General features: G+C 42.2%; 1 protein-coding gene across 1 annotated transcript in view; it reads right to left on the bottom strand.

Moving 5' to 3' along the window:
- Nucleotides 1-3,812: 3,812 nt before the first annotated feature.
- Nucleotides 3,813-18,296, bottom strand: part of LOC308097452 (metabotropic glutamate receptor 7-like) — a gene marked incomplete at both ends in the record, with an annotated part of 249,239 nt that continues 234,755 nt past the window's right edge. The window contains one exon of the mRNA XM_080445211.1: nt 3,813-3,862. Coding sequence (XP_080301337.1) covers nt 3,813-3,862 — 50 coding nt within the window. The remainder of the gene's footprint in view (nt 3,863-18,296) is intronic.

Genomic DNA, 18,296 nt, shown 5'->3' with positions numbered 1-18,296 from the left:
CTTTAGCGGTTATCATATCAAAACAACTCGTCCTTTCCGGGGTTTATTCTTTTTTTCTGATTTCGCACAGCCGGCGCAGCTTCAAGCCGTTTAATTTCTGTGGTCGTCTCTCACAGCTCTGTATATAACGCTTTCGAGGCCCCTTCTTATTACTTGCACACAGACGCTGACATGGGCAATTAATTTGGTGGGGAGAGGCTAGTCTTAATTGGGCATAAGTGGGATTTTCTTTCTTGGCTGACGTGCAGGAGAGGAAACAGGCAGACCACACAGAGGAGGAGCAAAGACCATCTGCTCCCACAGGAGCTTCTGGGAGCTGCCATGATGAATGTAAAAAAGAGAAACAACTGCAGGCCCTGTGTGGATAACGATCTCTCTCTGCTCTCTCTCTCTCTATAGCACGCTCACACGCACGCGTTAATGGTGTGTTCACATCAAATGCATTGACAACGCATCTAGACTGGTGGTTCTCAAACACATTTTCATGTCAAGGACCTCCAAATTGATGTATGTATTTGGTCACAGACCCCCATCTGAAAATATCTTGTGCCAGGGATCCCCCATAACAGAGGATTTGTCAACATTGATCAACATTTTTTAATAGCCACAAGATATTAAAAAAGGGTTTGAGTGTTCCTCCTTTTGCTGGGGACCCCCTGGAACGCGATCAAGGACCCCTGGTGGTCCCTAGACCCCACTTTGAGAACCACTGATGTGTAGATGAACCGGACTGTGTGGTGCTGAATGGTATATCGCAATTACGCTGTTCATTTTTGTTTTTCCGGAACTGTCGCTGCCAAGAAATACACACAATAAAAAAATATTTGTTAAACGCTAAACAGAACACTAAAATTATGGTTCTGAAAACATTTGAGTTGAGAAACAGGCAACGTCGAAACAGAAGGGAGAGAGATTTTACTTTAACATTTTTCATTGCGCTGTAATTTTTAATTGCACTGTGCGACCCCAGGAATAACAGACAGTGCTTAGACAGTGACTAATAGGGACCTGAAATAAACAATAAGAATCTTGAATCATACCTCATTTGCATCGTGAAGTTGGGTTCAACCAACTTTATGCAAATTTCAGGTACGTGACTTGTGGGAAACCTCGCCGCGTCGCACCGCGTGGCCGATGCATATGCTCTCCTTTGAAAAATAATTGGATCCGTCGACTTGACCACGTCAAAGCATTCGGTGTGATTGTAGCATAACGCACGGATGCATAACGCACACCAAAGGAATCATATCATACATGTAGCACCTATACCGTAGCTCTTGCCCTAGCCTCGACGACCTTGCAGGCTTAGGCTAAAATGTAATTTAGATAGCATGTTATGTAGACAGATGCCAGGTTCATTTGTAGAACTGGCATCCTATAGTGTGTATACAGTAGTTTCAATGTACAGATTATAGATTTTTTAATATTATCTGTTTAGATGATAGGTTCTTGGTTTACCTATGATGGTAAGGACTTTGGAGCAAAAGAAACAGAGGTTCCATCGTGAATGTCCTAGTCGTGATTTATGTGTTGTACATGATAATCAATACTGAAAACAGTAATATTGCATGTAATATCCTACACATTATATGGCCTGCCAGGATAAATCGATTTTGTTTGTGGATTTTCCTCTTGGGCAAAACGTGCTGTTGGTATTTCAGGAGAGAGAGAGACAGACAGATCTACATTGTAAAATCCTCAGTGTTCATTTAACACTGAGAGTGTATGGACCCAGCACATTTTTCTTTATCCATTTGCACACTCTCAACAGTTACAAACCCGTAAGGGTCCATTTGGAGCCCCGTTGGTCCCCAGACAGAAACAGAGCACTAAACCACATAACATTTCCATCAGTGTACAAAAAGCAATCAACAAAACGGCATCAATGCTACTCATCATCCACACATCAGTGAAAACATGTAACCAGGGACGCAGTGGGGGGGGGGGGGGGGGGGGGGGGGGGTTAGACGTATCCAGTTCCATTGGGTGGGGGTGATACCTCCCCCACTTCTAGGACGAAGAAAAAAGAAAAAGAGGATTTTTTTCACGGGTGGAAAACGGAACGCTCGTCCTAAAACACACTGCCCCATTTTTTCCGCGGACCGAGGCCGCCGGATTAGACCCGGGGCGAGGGTGTTTTAGGACGACGGTTTTTGTTCATCCATTTCTGAATGGAGAGGTGCGCGATGGAGAGACGTTTCCTTTTTGCCACACATCTACACGTCATGGAGTGAATTTTTTTGTACAGAATTAACCGAATTAAAGTAAGAAAAACCCGAAATAAAAGGGAAAAAAAACTCAAAAATGAAAGATTTTCACGCTAGCGCTCTGGACACGCATGCACGCGTCCCCCTCGGTTCTCAAATGCTCTCTGCATGTAACGCATGCCACATGCCACATGCCACGCACACACACACAAATGACCATGATACCCTGCCGTGTTTAATTGTAGAAAAGATAACAAAATGATTTTTATTACATTTCGATAGTTTTGAAAGACATCACAACATACTTGCATGATTGCTCTGATATTTTATGTTTTTTCTTTTTCTTTTTTTCCACACCATTGATAATAGGCATTAACGTACCCTGTACGAAACGATAGAAAACAATGCATGCTTGCAAGATACAGAGGTTGGTGGTGGGTGGTAGGAGGGGGGGGGGGGGGTCAATTCAACAACGGATTAAAGCCATATTCTGTCAGAAATCAAGACTTATCTGTTCGGTTCAAGGAACAAAATGAAACCGCAGAATGATGCTTATAAGCTCATTATCATTTTTCAGAATTTATTATCGTTTTTTTGTTCATTTATATATATATATATTTTTTTCGACACATCAAATAGAACAAACATACATCGGCACATGCAATGTGAACACTGTTTAGTGCTTCTCATTACCATTCAAAGCCAATCGAACAAAGAACCGGATATCTATAGATTTGTACTCCAAACATGAAAATACTCTCGACTATTTACAAAAAACAGAAAAATATAGTTACAATGCCCATCACTGGTATAATCATCTGGGTCCAAAATGACTGGTTTGAATTGATTTGAATTAAAGGAGAGAGAGAGAGAGAGAGAGAGAGAGAGAGAGAGCGAGAGAGCGAGAGAGCGAGAGAGAGAGAGAGAGAGAGAGAGCACACTTCCAAGATCTACTATTCAAGTCAAATGAAATCAACTGGAGCTATTTGTTTTGTTAAACAGAAATAAGAGGCACAAGGAAGAAATCACTTCATAAATAATAAAAAATAAATAAAAAAAAACATTTCTAATGAGAACTCCAAGAGAATATGGCTTTAATGGCATCTCAAAAAAAGCAACAACAAAAAAAAAACAGTTTTGGAAACAGAGCCACTGTCCTGCCCCGTGTTGCAGCGTTGCGCGGTCCGGCGATCACACCCCCCAAGTCAAGAATAACCACTTTCCCAAAAGAATAACCACTTTCCCAAAAGACAAGGTCCACCGGCTGTGTCAGAAAACAAGGGGCCGATCCCGCCACCATTTTTAGAGGAATGTTTAAAGCCCATATAGCCAGGTTCTATAGATAGAAGCCCGGGCCCAAGTCACGTTGGGACAATACAGTACCTGTGCTCGTCGTCATGGTCAGGACTCGGTGGTATATGGTAATAGCGTGATGACGGTTTGGACACTATAATCCACAGCCCTGGAGTGCATAGGTAGGTATACTGCTCTGCTCCGCTCCGTCAAGTCTCGCTAGGTGCCTCCGTCCGCGTCCTTCCTTCAGGGCCATCGTCACAGATAAAGGATTTAAAGCGCTTTTTTTCCCTCGATCCCATCCAAAGCACGTCAGATCCTGAGGTTGTTGTAACTCACGTATGTTTTCTTGGTCGCTTGACCTGTTGAGGAGGGACAGAGACGAGGTTTAGGGTTTACACTGCCAAAAACACCCCTCTAAGCAAAATGAAAGAAAGGCAACTAGAAAAAGTGCTCCTCGGAGCACAGGTCTCCGCCAGGTCAGGTAGGCTATTGTGGCCTCCTGGTGGCGCTATAATAGGCCAACGTGAAAAGGGTGCCATTTCTTCTTAGGCCTTGCACGACAATCGGACACTGACTGCATTCATGATTTGAGGCATTTTGTTAAAAACATGTGTTTCGCCAAATTAGACCTGTTGGTGGCGCTATAACAGGCCAATGTTAAAAGGGTGGCATTTGTTCCTTAACATAGTGTGAATGTGCGTGCAAAGTTTGAGCGCAATTGGACGGTGCGTTCATGATTTGCGGAATTTTGTTCAAAACAAGCCAATAATGCAAACTTTAGATGTCAATCTTAGCCAATCAGTATGGAATATGAAAAATTAAACACATCCGTCGTGATCACATGACTATAGAGATCATGTGTACCGATTTGCGTGAAATTTGGATAAAATTGGAAGGAGTAGTATAAAAGAATGTGTTTTACTGAAGTCGGCCTCCTGGTGGCGCTATAAAAGGCAGATGTGGCAAAGGTTTTTCCTTGACCTCTAGGGAGTGTGCATACAAAGTTTTACACAGATCGGTGCAATTATAGGTAAAAACACGAATCGGCCTGTTATAGCGCCACCATGAGGCTGATTTGAAAAATTTCAAATGGTAGTTCTTCCTGCGTGCAAAATTTCACGGAAAGTGCATGCTGTGTTCATGATTTGAGGCATTTTGTTCAAAACGGAGCACTCCTGCAAACTTTGGAAGACATTTTTAGCCAATCAGGATGGAATATGAGAAATCTGAAAGACTCGTTTCGTTTAATGACTATAGAAATACTGTGTACCGATTTGCGTGATTTTTGGACAAAATCTGTAGGAGTACTGTCAAAAAATATGTTTTGCACAAATCGGCCTCCTGGTGGCGCTATAACAGGCCCATGTGAAAAATTGGGTCAGAGGTTCTGAATTGGCATCCAGGGAGTGTGTGTGCACAGTTTCGCAGCGACCGGGCCAACGGTGCCTGAGATTAGCTGTTCACAGACAGATGGACGGACGGACACACGGACACACAAACAAACGGACACACGGACAGGGGGTAAAACATACTCTCGCCATGCCTTTCGGCCTGGCGGAGACAATTAGGGGACGGGGTGCAATAGCTAATCGAACCAATGAATTTAATCGGTTATAAAAAAGATATATACATTTTAATAAAACAATACATTTGGAAACACTTATTATTTATTTTCCCCCTTCTTTTTTACTTATCCATACCCGGGGATGTGCCACACCTGGCCCTACAGATCCCATAGCCAGTGGCAAAAAATGCTAATTAAGCCATTCTATCCGGGGATGCATCTCTGTCATTTTAAGATTTTGTTGGCTATTCAAAAATAGCAGATCTACAAGCTTATAGTACCGCACGATGAGTTTGTAGATCTGCTATTTTAGAAAAATCGTGAAAAATTCTTTGAATACATATATTTTTTTAAGTGAACATTTGTAACTCAAATCTTTGCTTCTGGGGCTCCCTTGAACAACTTTTTTTTTTACAAATGTTCACTTTAAAAAATATATATTGAAAGATGTTCACACATTTTCACGATTTAAAAAAAAATAACAGATCTACAAGCTCATAGTGCGGCACTCGGTGCCGCGCTATGAGCTTGTATATCTGCTATTTTTGATTAGCCAAAGAAATATTGGCAGATTGAATGGGTTAACAGTTTAAATGTGGGGAAGTTATCAGCTTCAATTAATGTTACCAACCCACTAAGGAGACAAATGCATGAGAACAGCCATATGACTGTATTATAAAAGTCCCTGTCCATCAACTGTACATGTCACTGTGTAGCACACTGAGTGCTACTGCGGGTTGTTGCCCACACAAATGATGAGCCCGTTTTGTAATTAAAGCTTTACTGATCACACACACCTACATTTTGTAGTACAGTCATATGGCTGTTCTCATGCATTTGTCTCCTTAGTGGGTTAGTAACATTAATTGAAGCTGATGTGTAACTTTCCCCCATACACTTTTTGACCAGAAAAGAAAATATTTCACCGTAAGGAAAACTTTTTTTGGTTGCTCCACTGCGCCCTCTACAGATCTGGTCAATGGAATTGACCAGATTTTCCTTCCGGTGAAATATTTTATTTTCTGGCCAAAAAGTGTATTTTACAGAGGAGGTGGGGTGCTGAGAGGCTTCCCACCTCCGAGAATAGACTTTCAACAACACAAAACAGCCTTTGTTTTAGCGAAGTGGTTTTGTAAATGTTTTACTACAGTTGGAGCCCTCGCAGGGCAGTGGAATTCCTCACTAACGCTCTGGACCAGGGCTAACTATGTGTTGAAATCAAACTCCTTTATAACGGCACCATTGCTAGCTCTGTCTCTCTCTGCCAGCATTGTGTAGGTGTAGTTCTGAGCCCAGGTACAGCAAGCTGAGAGCACAATTAGACAACTAGAAACACCTGCCAATCAATTAACGCTGGCACTGCTCTCTCTCTCTCTCTCTCTCTCTCTCTCTCTCTCTGAGTCACTCCCTCTGGCTACACCCACAGCCATCTTAAATGAGTGACAGTTCACACAAACGCCAATAAACAGCTCAAATGTGGGAAGATTGGCTTCGTCACTCTGTTCATTATTATGTCAATGGTCCATGTAATGCCCGTGGGCAAGTTCAGACCGTCAACTCATTGAAGAGAAAAATGGAGGCAGATAGACTGCACAGACAGAGGACAGACATTTTATAGCAGGATAGTAGGATTATATAGTGTACCATTACTGTACTATACTACCATGCATACCATACTACAATGCATAGTGTACCATAGGGCTTTCACCAACTAGTCGAATAGTCGACTAGTAGAGTATACTACACAACAATACACTATTGTTGATTAAAAAAAAATATATATATATATATATATTTTTTTTTTCCCCCATTGTTTTAATGCCCATTACTATCATTATTATCCTCCTGCCTTTATTTTCATCAAAAGGGGGTCAAACGTATGCCCAATAATAGCCTATTATTGGGCAATAACCCCCTTTTGAGGATCCTTGGAGACGCTGTTGTGCTGCTGTGCTGCTGTGCCAGAAGCGCTTCCCTTAAAACGGCATAAAAATAAAGGTAATAAAAATAAATAAATAATAATAATAGTAATGGCTACCACTGGGTCAAATTAGTCGACCAGGAAAAATCTCTAGTCGTGAAAGCCCTACCATACTACCATGCATTCTAACCACCGGCTGTGGGATTCAGAGGCGACAGGTTTCGAGACCTTATGAGTCAAACTTTGCTTTCTATTTTCGGATCTTGAGCTGGTGATAAGAAGACACAAACACCGGCACCAAGTGGGCACCTAACAAATCTTCTCTGTCGGGTGGAAACCTCATACTTTGTCCAAAACCGTCACTTTTCAGGGTTCAAATGTATAAAATAGCTAAAGTAGCAGATCGACAAGCTCAAAACGAGTCGCTTCGCTACTTTAGCTGCTTTAGCGTGACGCTGTAGTACGATCAAGTAGGGCATTAATTATATATATATATATATATATAATATAAAGACTTAAAGTTTGGGGCAAAAGTTCATATTTACCACCATGCTCTGCTCTCTGAAACCAAGACAATCTTTGCAGAAGGTGAGTAAGTAATTTTAATTTTAATTAAAGTAACAAAAAAACGAAAATAAAGTACCCAAATCCACGAAATTAACCGCAAAAAAAAAAGAATTAAATAACATAACCCTAATCTAACCCTAACCCCGAAATAAAGTAACAAAAAAAACAATATAAAGTCCCCAAATCCGCGGAATTAACCGCAAAAAATATCCCACATGCACGCGCGCGCGTGCGCTCCCCCACTTCCAAAATTAGCACTACAACACTGCCTGTCCATCAACTGTACATGTCACTGTGTAGCACACTGAGTGCTACTGCGGGTTGTTGCCCACACAAATGATGAGCCCGTTTTGTAATTAAAGCTTTACTGATCACACACACCTACATTTTGTAGTACAGTCATATGGCTGTTCTCATGCATTTGTCTCCTTAGTGGGTTAGTAACATTAATTGAAGCTGATGTGTAACTTTCCCCCATACACTTTTTGACCAGAAAAGAAAATATTTCACCGTAAGGAAAACTTTTTTTGGTTGCTCCACTGCGCCCTCTACAGATCTGGTCAATGGAATTGACCAGATTTTCCTTCCGGTGAAATATTTTATTTTCTGGCCAAAAAGTGTATTTTACAGAGGAGGTGGGGTGCTGAGAGGCTTCCCACCTCCGAGAATAGACTTTCAACAACACAAAACAGCCTTTGTTTTAGCAAAGTGGTTTTGTAAATGTTTTACTACAGTTGGAGCCCTCGCAGGGCAGTGGAATTCCTCACTAACGCTCTGGACCAGGGCTAGCTATGTGTTGAAATCAAACTCCTTTATAACGGCACCATTGCTAGCTCTGTCTCTCTCTGCCAGCATTGTGTAGGTGTAGTTCTGAGCCCAGGTACAGCAAGCTGAGAGCACAATTAGACAACTAGAAACACCTGCCAATCAATTAACGCTGGCACTGCTCTCTCTCTCTCTCTCTCTCTCTCTGAGTCACTCCCTCTGGCTACACCCACAGCCATCTTAAATGAGTGACAGTTCACACAAACGCCAATAAACAGCTCAAATGTGGGAAGATTGGCTTCGTCACTCTGTTCATTATTATGTCAATGGTCCATGTAATGCCCGTGGGCAAGTTCAGACCGTCAACTCATTGAAGAGAAAAATGGAGGCAGATAGACTGCACAGACAGAGGACAGACATTTTATAGCAGGATAGTAGGCTTATATAGTGTACCATTACTGTACTATACTACCATGCATACCATACTACAATGCATAGTGTACCATAGGGCTTTCACCAACTAGTCGAATAGTCGACTAGTAGAGTATACTACACAACAATACACTATTGTTGATTAAAAAAAAATATATATATATATATATATATATATATATATATATATATATATATATATATATATATATATATATTTTATTTTTTTCCCCCCATTGTTTTAATGCCCATTACTATTATTATTATCCTCCTGCCTTTATTTTCATCAAAAGGGGGTCAAACGTATGCCCAATAATAGCCTATTATTGGGCAATAACCCCCTTTTGAGGATCCTTGGAGACGCTGTTGTGCTGCTGTGCTGCTGTGCCAGAAGCGCTTCCCTTAAAACGGCATAAAAATAAAGGTAATAAAAATAAATAAATAATAATAATAGTAATGGCTACCACTGGGTCAAATTAGTCGACCAGGAAAAATCTCTAGTCGTGAAAGCCCTACCATACTACCATGCATTCTAACCACCGGCTGTGGGATTCAGAGGCGACAGGTTTCGAGACCTTATGAGTCAAACTTTGCTTTCTATTTTCGGATCTTGAGCTGGTGATAAGAAGACACAAACACCGGCACCAAGTGGGCACCTAACAAATCTTCTCTGTCGGGTGGAAACCTCATACTTTGTCCAAAACCGTCACTTTTCAGGGTTCAAATGTATAAAATAGCTAAAGTAGCAGATCGACAAGCTCAAAACGAGTCGCTTCGCTACTTTAGCTGCTTTAGCGTGACGCTGTAGTACGATCAAGTAGGGCATTAATTTACAGTAAAAAAGCACAAAAAGTTTTAAAAAATGGAGATAAGAGGTTTCTGCCCCAAGAGCGACGAAACGCTAGGGCATGGAAGGTGATCCCAGTGTGTGGATTGCCATGGAAACGCATGTTGTCGCTGTCGGGCAGAAAAACCTTGTATCTCCACATTTAAATTTTTTATGTTTTTCACAAATGAATGCCCTAATTCAGGGGTGGGGAACTTTGATGATGGAGGCCACTATCTTTGCACATTATGTCACACAAAAGTAGCAAAAAATAGCTGATCTACAAGCTCCAAACACGAAGTAATTAAAGCGGGTCATGTTTGCATGTTCAGAATTGTAACAGCTGAAATCAATAATATATCAGTATTCCCATATTAGCCTGCGGGCCGCATTAAGTGAAGGTGGGGGGGGGGGGCGCATGTGGCCCCCGGGCCACCAGTTGCCCATGTATGCCCTAATTCATCATACTGTACAAGAGTGTCGCTCGCACGAGAGTATGGCGAAAATAGCAGATCCACGAGGTCACAATGCGTCGCATATCGCTTGAGCTTGTAGATCTGCTAATTTTGCTATTTTTGGAACGAAAATTTAAGTCAAAGTATTTAATATCCTCAGTTGGCTTTAGAAACATTGCACCAATGAAATGTATCAACCCATTAAAATCGGGAAAGCATCAGCTTTGTCATTTTAGATTTTAGCGTTGGCTATTCAACAATAGCAGATGTACAAGCGAGCTCGTACATCTGCTATTTTTATTTTTATTTTGAAAGAACTGCTGGTGTAGAAGGCATTTGTAGAATCGGCCTTTAACATGAGCTTTTGACTAAATAATAACTACATTGGATCCACTTGGAACACAGGTTATTCCCCCCCCCCCCCCATTTCCTGAAAGGTAGCTGTTTTGGACATACAGGGTTTCCACCCGACAGTGACGATATCAGAACGTGGCTCCGTGCCTAGGCACTGTGTGTGTGTGTGTGTGTGTGTGTGTGCGTGTGCGCAACTACCACCTATAGTGTTATGCCTGCTGCCTGGTGCAGAAGGCGGAGGTCGGGGTGTATAATGCTGTGTTTTCTTAAGCAGAAGCATCGCTGTAAATTCTCCATCTACTGCTTTAACGTAACCATGGCGATCAACTCCCCATGGGCTCTGCAATTAAAGTCCCAGCACTTCTTTACTGCCTGGTTGGTGTAGCCCAGGCCCAGGCACTATGATGAATAAAACATATGTAAATGTACCACATATCCTCTCCTCCCGCTCTTAACCATCAACACTTTTTCAGGAAAATATTATTCCTTCAAAGCAAAATGTGTGCGCGAGTGTGTGTTTATGTATTTCTATACTTGTGAGAGCCATATACAGTATGTCCCCACAATTATAGTACAATGTGAGAAACAGACATATTATTGTGAGGACCATGTCTCCTGGTCCTCACTTTATCCTCAAATGAAAGATTTCTGCAGTTGGGTGTATGATTAGGATTGGTTTAGGTTGGGGCAAGGTTTAGGATTAGACATGAATTAATGTTAATTAATTAACATTAGTGGTTGGGTTTAGGGTTGAAGTTATGGCCGATCTATCATTAGTTGCTGGCCAGGCCATGTGTACAGTAATGCACCAAAAATAACAGGTCTGAGCTCATGCAACAGAAAATAGCAGATCTACAAGCTCAAAATCACGTTGCAGCTCAAAGCCTTGTGAGCTTGTAGATCTGCAGTTTTTGGCTTTAGGTTTAGGATTAAAATAGGGGAGGGGGATGCCATTTATAAAAACATCGTCCTAAAATATTGATGTCCTGAAGAGTGTGTGTGTGCATGTGCGTGTGTGTGCATGCGTGAGTGCACACACATTATTGAATGTGTGGGATGCAGCAGACATGCACGTACAATCTTAATATCCCTCTCCTCTCGCCCAGTAATATTCTCTTTTGTTATCAGGCTTGTGAGCTCCCATTTTGTTGCCATTATGTTCATAACATTGAAATTGACCTAGAAATCATTAAATCAGCCACGCGGACGCATTCATTCATAACAGCATGATTACAACTGGGAAATTAATAGGAGGGATTTCAACCTCCTGGAATGACGGTGCAAGTCCCTGTTCTATGAGAGGCATAATCATGAAGATATTAGGCCATATCAGTAGCCAGTGCTGGAAAACACATTTACTCAAGTACTGTACTTAAAGGAGAATTTTGGACTAAGGTTTTCTTACCTTTTCTATGATGCACAGTAGAATTTTTTTTTGTGAGTACTGACAGTAGTCTGTTTTTTTGTGAGTACTGACCCCTCATAGTGACAAAACACTGCAAAAAAATATAATAAAAAAAAGTCTTGCTAGATGATAATAAAAAAAAGAAGCTATTAAAATATGCGATCTAACGCAAGGCCTATCCGCGCATGTTTTAAGCTGTGGTGGACCCGGGATGGAGTTATGACATTTTTCTACTGTACCATTCATCCTAAGATATCATAACACCATAGAAAAGGTAAGAAAACCTTAGTCCAAAATTCTCCATTAAGGTCTTGAGGTACTTTTACTGTATTTGAGTATTTAGATACTTTATACTTCTACTACATTACATCTCGGAGGCAAATATTGTACCATTTACAACACTACAATTGTCCGAAAACTTTAGTTACAGATTCAGATTATTATTACAAAACATAAGTCCTATGTTATCCTCCGGCCATTTGAAAATAGCTTATCCACAAGCTCCCAACGTGTTGCGATGCGACGCGTTGTGAGCTTGTAGATCAGCTATTTTTGAAAGATTTTGACTTTTACTTAAGTTTTTTAAGTTTGTTTAACTTAAATGTTGAATGTATGCCTTTTACTTGTAACAGAGCATTTCTCAGGGCTCTATACTAGTTAATTTTCAGTTTTCGCTCTACATTAAATATCTTCGCAGGACAACAGCGTAACTACGAGCTTACAAGGCGTCACGTTTGCGACGTGTTGTAAGCTTGTAGATCTGCTATTTTCTGTGAAAGTTTCCCCCAGATTAAAGGATGCTGGGGTTTAAAGTCGTGGTGAAATGGCTTTTTCTGTCATTTTATTGACAGAATAGAGACGTCGTCTCAACCTGGTCTCACGACACACTATCACTTCCCCAAACGGCCTATAGTGACTTCTTGGGACAAATGTGACAAAACGTCAAACGTTTGACTGGAAGGGGAAACCCTTCCAGTCATCTGGTGCCGTCCCAGGCACTTCCGCACTCCAGGAATGTGGAAGTACCGCTAAAAACAGTTAAAACGACAGAGGCGCGCCGTCTAAAGCAGACTTGAGCCAAGAGAGGCACCGCCGAGCTAGCCGCCAGCCAAGCGAGTCACCGTGCCGACTCAGCGTTTGGGCCAAAGTCGTAACTCATATCCCCCCGAGTCAACTTGTGCCGTCGCGGGTAGCCCCTTCCAGGCAAACGTTTGACGTCTTGACTCTTGTGAGAATGCGTTGGGTCTCTCAACCAATCAGAGGGTCCCATCCCTTCAGGCTATGGAACGCTGGAATCTCACTCACACTGCAGCAGAGGGCTAGTGTTTGTAGCCTGCAGGCTCAGGCTGCTACAACGTTGCTTATTTCTGACCTAAATTGTTTTCAGATACATACTTGTGCTGAATACTGTTTAAAAACTGGACGTCATCCTGAATGAGATTCAAAACGGAGTAGCTCTGTAATTAAAATCAGGCGTGTGTTTGGAGGAACGTGCAGCTATGGGAATCAAACAGGTGAATGAAATCAAGATGAATTTATAGTCTATTTATGTACGTTTTCATTTGACAGGAAGTAATTAAGATTGGCTTTTTAGGGACTTTTGATGTAAGAATACATACAAATGTATATTAGGTACGTCCATATTATGACCACGGCTTTAAAAGTGTGAAAAACATCTTTTTAATTTAACCACGTCTTTAAGTGGTTAACCCATTCAATCCGGGAACGCATCTGTGTCATTTTAAAGATTATAGCAGATACAAGCTTGTACATCTGCTAGCCTATTTTTGAAAAATCTTGAAAGGTTTTGCAGATCTTTTAATTGCATATTTTTTAAAGCAACATTTTTTAACTCAAATCTTTTGCTTCTGGGGGATTCTACAAATGTCTTCTAAATCCTACGTTTTTTTTTTAAACTCATGTTGCTTTAATATCAGTGGTTCTCAAACTTTTTCATGTCAAGGATGACCCAAAATGATATGTATTTGGCCACGGACCCCCCATCTCAAAATATGTTGTTCCAGGGACCCCCCCCCCCCCCCCCCCAGAAGCAAGGATTTGAATTACAAATGTTTGCTTTAAAATATATATATATTTAAATATTTGCACCAATTGTCACGATTTGAAAAAAAAAATGCAGATCTACAAAGCTATGAGCTTGTAGATCTGCTATTTTTGAATAGCCCAAAGAAATCTTAGAAAGAGTACCACCACCACCACTGCATATCGGTAAGCTACTAATGGCCTTAATTCCCATACATCATCGGGAGACATCTCTCGGCGGGCCGACGGCCCGTGAAAGCGAGGTATTTGGCGCTCTGACGGTTACAGGAGCTGACGGACAGTCTCCGGGGGAGGCGGAGCCGCGCAGTGCAGGTTTTCGGGGCGGTCATGCACATAAATCTGCCATTAATAAATGTCACATTCCACTGTCACTAAAATAGAAGGGCAAAAAGAGCGGGGAGGGAGAGACAGAGTGTGAGTGTTTGTGTGTGTGTGTGTGTGTGTGTGTGTGTGTGTGTGTGTGTGTGTGTGTGTGTGTGTGTGTGTGTGTGTGTGTGTGTGTGTGTGTGTGTGTGTGTGTGTGTGTGTGTGTGTGTGTGTGTGTGTGTGTGTGTGTGTGCGTGTGTACAGTATGTCTGTGTGTGTGTCTGTGTGTGTGTGTGTGTGGGGGGGGTAGACGGGAGACAAGGCGTGAAGCATTCATGTAGGCAGACACATCAGGTGAGAGACGCACACACACATCAGATGCAGTGGTGGAAGGTAACCGAGTACATTTATTCAAATACTCTACTTAACTCATTAAGTGCCAATGACGTCGCAGACGTCACGTTTTTCATAAGCCCAGAGTGCCAATGACGTCTGAGACGTCATGGAAAAAAAAAAAAAAAAAAAAAAAAAAAAAACTTTAAAAAAAAACTTTTTTTTTTTGGTTTTTTTTTTAAAAAAGGTTCAGAACCCAAGATATGATGATTTGAAGATTTGCTGCTCCATTCACTTCTTGTTTAACTTCTTACTGAAAAGGCTGTATCTCGGCTCCAAAGCACTTTTTTTTTACAATGTATTTTTGGCCTTGGCACAGGGGTGATATAGCCAGAAATATTTTTGGCACTGAATGAGTTAAGTACAATTTCTTTGATGGACTTGAGTATGGACAAATACTGTACTTTTTGTTTTACTCCACAAAAATGATTTGAAAACTTAGTTCCTTTGCAGATCTACAAGCTCACAACGCGCTGCATTGTGGGCCAGGCCAGCAAATGTGTTGATGAAATGAAATTTGTCCCTGAGCAAGACTCTTAACCCCTAATTGCTCACAGGCCCTCATTGGAAACAAGACCGTAAGGTCTTTCATGAACGGACCTGTTAAAGGAATTATCCTTATCCTTATAGCTTGTAGATCTGCTATGAAAAATGGGCCATTCACAATGAGTACTTTTACTTTGGTACTGAAAAAGTATATATTTATTGCCAATACATTTGTACTTTTACTTGAGTAAAATTCTGAATGCAGGACTTCTACAGACTGTTCCACATTTATATATTTTTTTAAAAAATAATCTCAGTACTTCTTCCACCACTGATCAGACAGAGCATCTTTTTTGCCTTGTTCCCCTCTTTTTTTTGGGGGGGGGGGGGGGGGGGCTCCTCTCTGGAAGACAGAGCCAGTCTGGGCTCTGTATGCGAGCTTGCCCTGCTCGGGGGCGGTTGATTTGCTCGCCACGACAGCTGTTGAGGTTTTGCCCCTCGACTCGTGCGTGCGTGCGTGCGTGCGTGCGTGCGTGCGTGCGTGCGTGCGTGCGTGCGTGCGTGCGTGCGTGCGTGCGTGCGTGCGTGCGTGCGTGCGTGCGTGTGCGTGTGCGTGTGCGTGCGTATGCGTGTTTGCCCGATGAGCCACATGTGTGATTGAGCAGGGAAAGGGATACACTCTCTCCCCTGTATCTCTCTCTCTCCCCTCCCCACATCGCTTCCATCAACTTGCTCACTTTTGTGTGTATGTGTGTGTGTATGTGTGTGCGTGAGCATGCAATCACACACACACACATGCACTCTTCTCCCACACACATCACATACACACACACACCCACCCACGCTACACACCCTCAGGTTTATATTATACTTGTGAGGACATCAACATTTTAGGACGGTGATTTTATGCCTTTTTTTGGGCACTTTTTAACCGTAAGCCCTAAAGCCGAAAATAGCCGATCTACAAGCTTGTAGATCGGCTATTTTCGGTGTATGGCACTGGCACACAATTAAGTGTCTATTAAATGTATATTTCTCCTACTGTATATATTCTAATATACTTGTGGGGACATTTGGCCCTCACAAGTATAGTAATACAAGTGCACGCACGCACGCACGCACGCACGCACGCACGCACGCACGCACGCACGCACGCACGCACGCACGCACGCACGCACGCACGCACGCACGCACGCACGCACGCACGCACACAGACAGACAGACACGTACTCGGCTCATGACAGATGAGTGTGACAATCCGCTGGCTGTTTTGGAGAAATTCCCAAGAAAGGCTGTCATCTCATCCTCATAATTCAAAGCGGGATCAGGCTGTTACACCTGTTGGTGCTGTGATTGGGTGCTGTGATTGGGCGCTGTGATTAGCAGCCACGCGGGAAGAGGTGGGGGGGCGGGGCTGTGATAAGGGATTTGCATGCTCTGTCAATCATCCAGAGCCGTCACCCTTAACACCTGGGGGGGGGGGGGGGGGGGAGTATAGGGAAGTGTGCATGGTAACATGGGTTTAAAATGTATATAGCAGCACCCAGGTTGTTCCAAATCCCATCTATTCGTGGTACACACAGTCACATGCTCCACACTGTCCTCACTCCTACTACAAGAAAGAAGGAACCTCAGAGGAAGCCCCCCCATACTGTATCCTACTATAACATCAACAGGAAGAGAGAAGGGCCCCCCCCCCCCCCCCCCCACCTGTACAGCACACCCACCCATATCGCCTCTGTCGGGGTGGAAACCTCATACGTCCAAAACTGTTACTTTTCAGGATTCTGGCCACGTTTCGAGCTTGCAGACCTGCTATTTTTGATACTTCAGTGTGACGCTGTAGTATTGATTAAGTAGGGCATTCATTTACCAAAAAGGTCAAAAAGTTAAAATATGGAGATACAAGGTTTCTGCCCGACAGCAACGATATCTAACTATAACATCAACGGGACAAGAAAAGGACCCCACCTATTAACACACCATACATATGCCTGTAACCAATTTGTCACTCAATTAAACCAGTAATGGAACACTTGCATATCGTTGCTGTCAGGCAGAAACCTCCTATCGCCATGCTTTTTTGGTAAACAAATGCCTTGCTTTGACATTTCACAAGCTTGAGACTAAATAATAAATATTGGATCCATTGAAACACAGGTTGTTGTTTTGTTTTCTCAAAATATATCAAAATATCACAATCATTAAAGAAAACATAACAATAAAGAAAATACTGAGATGGTCCCCAGCTGTTGCTGTCAAAAGTTTGCATACCCTTAGTTCTCAATACTGTTTATTTCCCCCTTTAGCATCAATGACAGCTTGTAGTCTTTTGTGATAGCTTTTTGATGAGGCATTTTATTTTCTCAGATGGCAAAGCATGCCCATTCTTCTTGGCGAAAAGCCTCCAGGTCCTGTTTGATTCTTGGGCCGTGTTGCGTGAACTGTTCCTTTGAGATCTCCGCAATTGAGGTCAGGAGACTGTGATGGTCACTCTACAACCTTCCCTTTTTATCTGCTGAAGCCAATGACGGGTTGACTTGGCCTTGGGGTTTTTTGGATCACTGTCATGTTGGACAAGTCCAATTCTGTCCCATGCACAGCTTCTTGTCTGATGAGTGCAAATTGTTCTTCCAGTATATTCTGATAAAAATGCTGCATTCATCTTGCCTTCAATTTTGACCAAATGCTCTGTGCTGCTGTAGCTTAAACACCCCCGAAACATCAGAAATCCACCTCCATGCTTCAGAGTAGGGATGGTGTACTTTTCATCATAGGCCTCGTTGACTCCTCTCCAAACATAGCGTTTATGGTTGTGACCACAAAGTTCATTGTTTGTCTTATCACTCCAAATGGCTCTTTTCCAAAAGTTTTCAGGCTTGTCTAGGTGTTGTTTGATATATTTTAAGCGGACCCTTTTGAGGCATTGGCGTAGTAATGGCTTTCTTCTGGCAACTCAACCGTGCAGCCCATTATTCTTCAAGTGCACTTTTCTGTAGAGAAGCCTGTACAGTACAGTCAGCTGAATTAATTTGTGAGTTTTTCTTTTCATTCCAAACGATTTTCCATGGCAGTTGTGGCTGAAACTTCTGTTAGGCGGGTGCAGTTATGGTTTGACCCAAAACAAATTGCAACAAAAGGTTTTTCAATGGATTATTGTAGTATTAGGTGTACTTAATAACATATCAAAAGTTTACCAAAATCGGACCACTAGAAAGGTAACATTTTCAAGATGGCCGCCGCCAGTTCCTTAAA

This window comes from Gymnoscopelus braueri (assembly GCF_963280865.1).
Source record: "Gymnoscopelus braueri genome assembly, chromosome: 12".
NCBI lineage: Eukaryota > Metazoa > Chordata > Actinopteri > Myctophiformes > Myctophidae > Gymnoscopelus > Gymnoscopelus braueri.
This window is presented reverse-complemented; position numbering and strand designations above follow the sequence as displayed.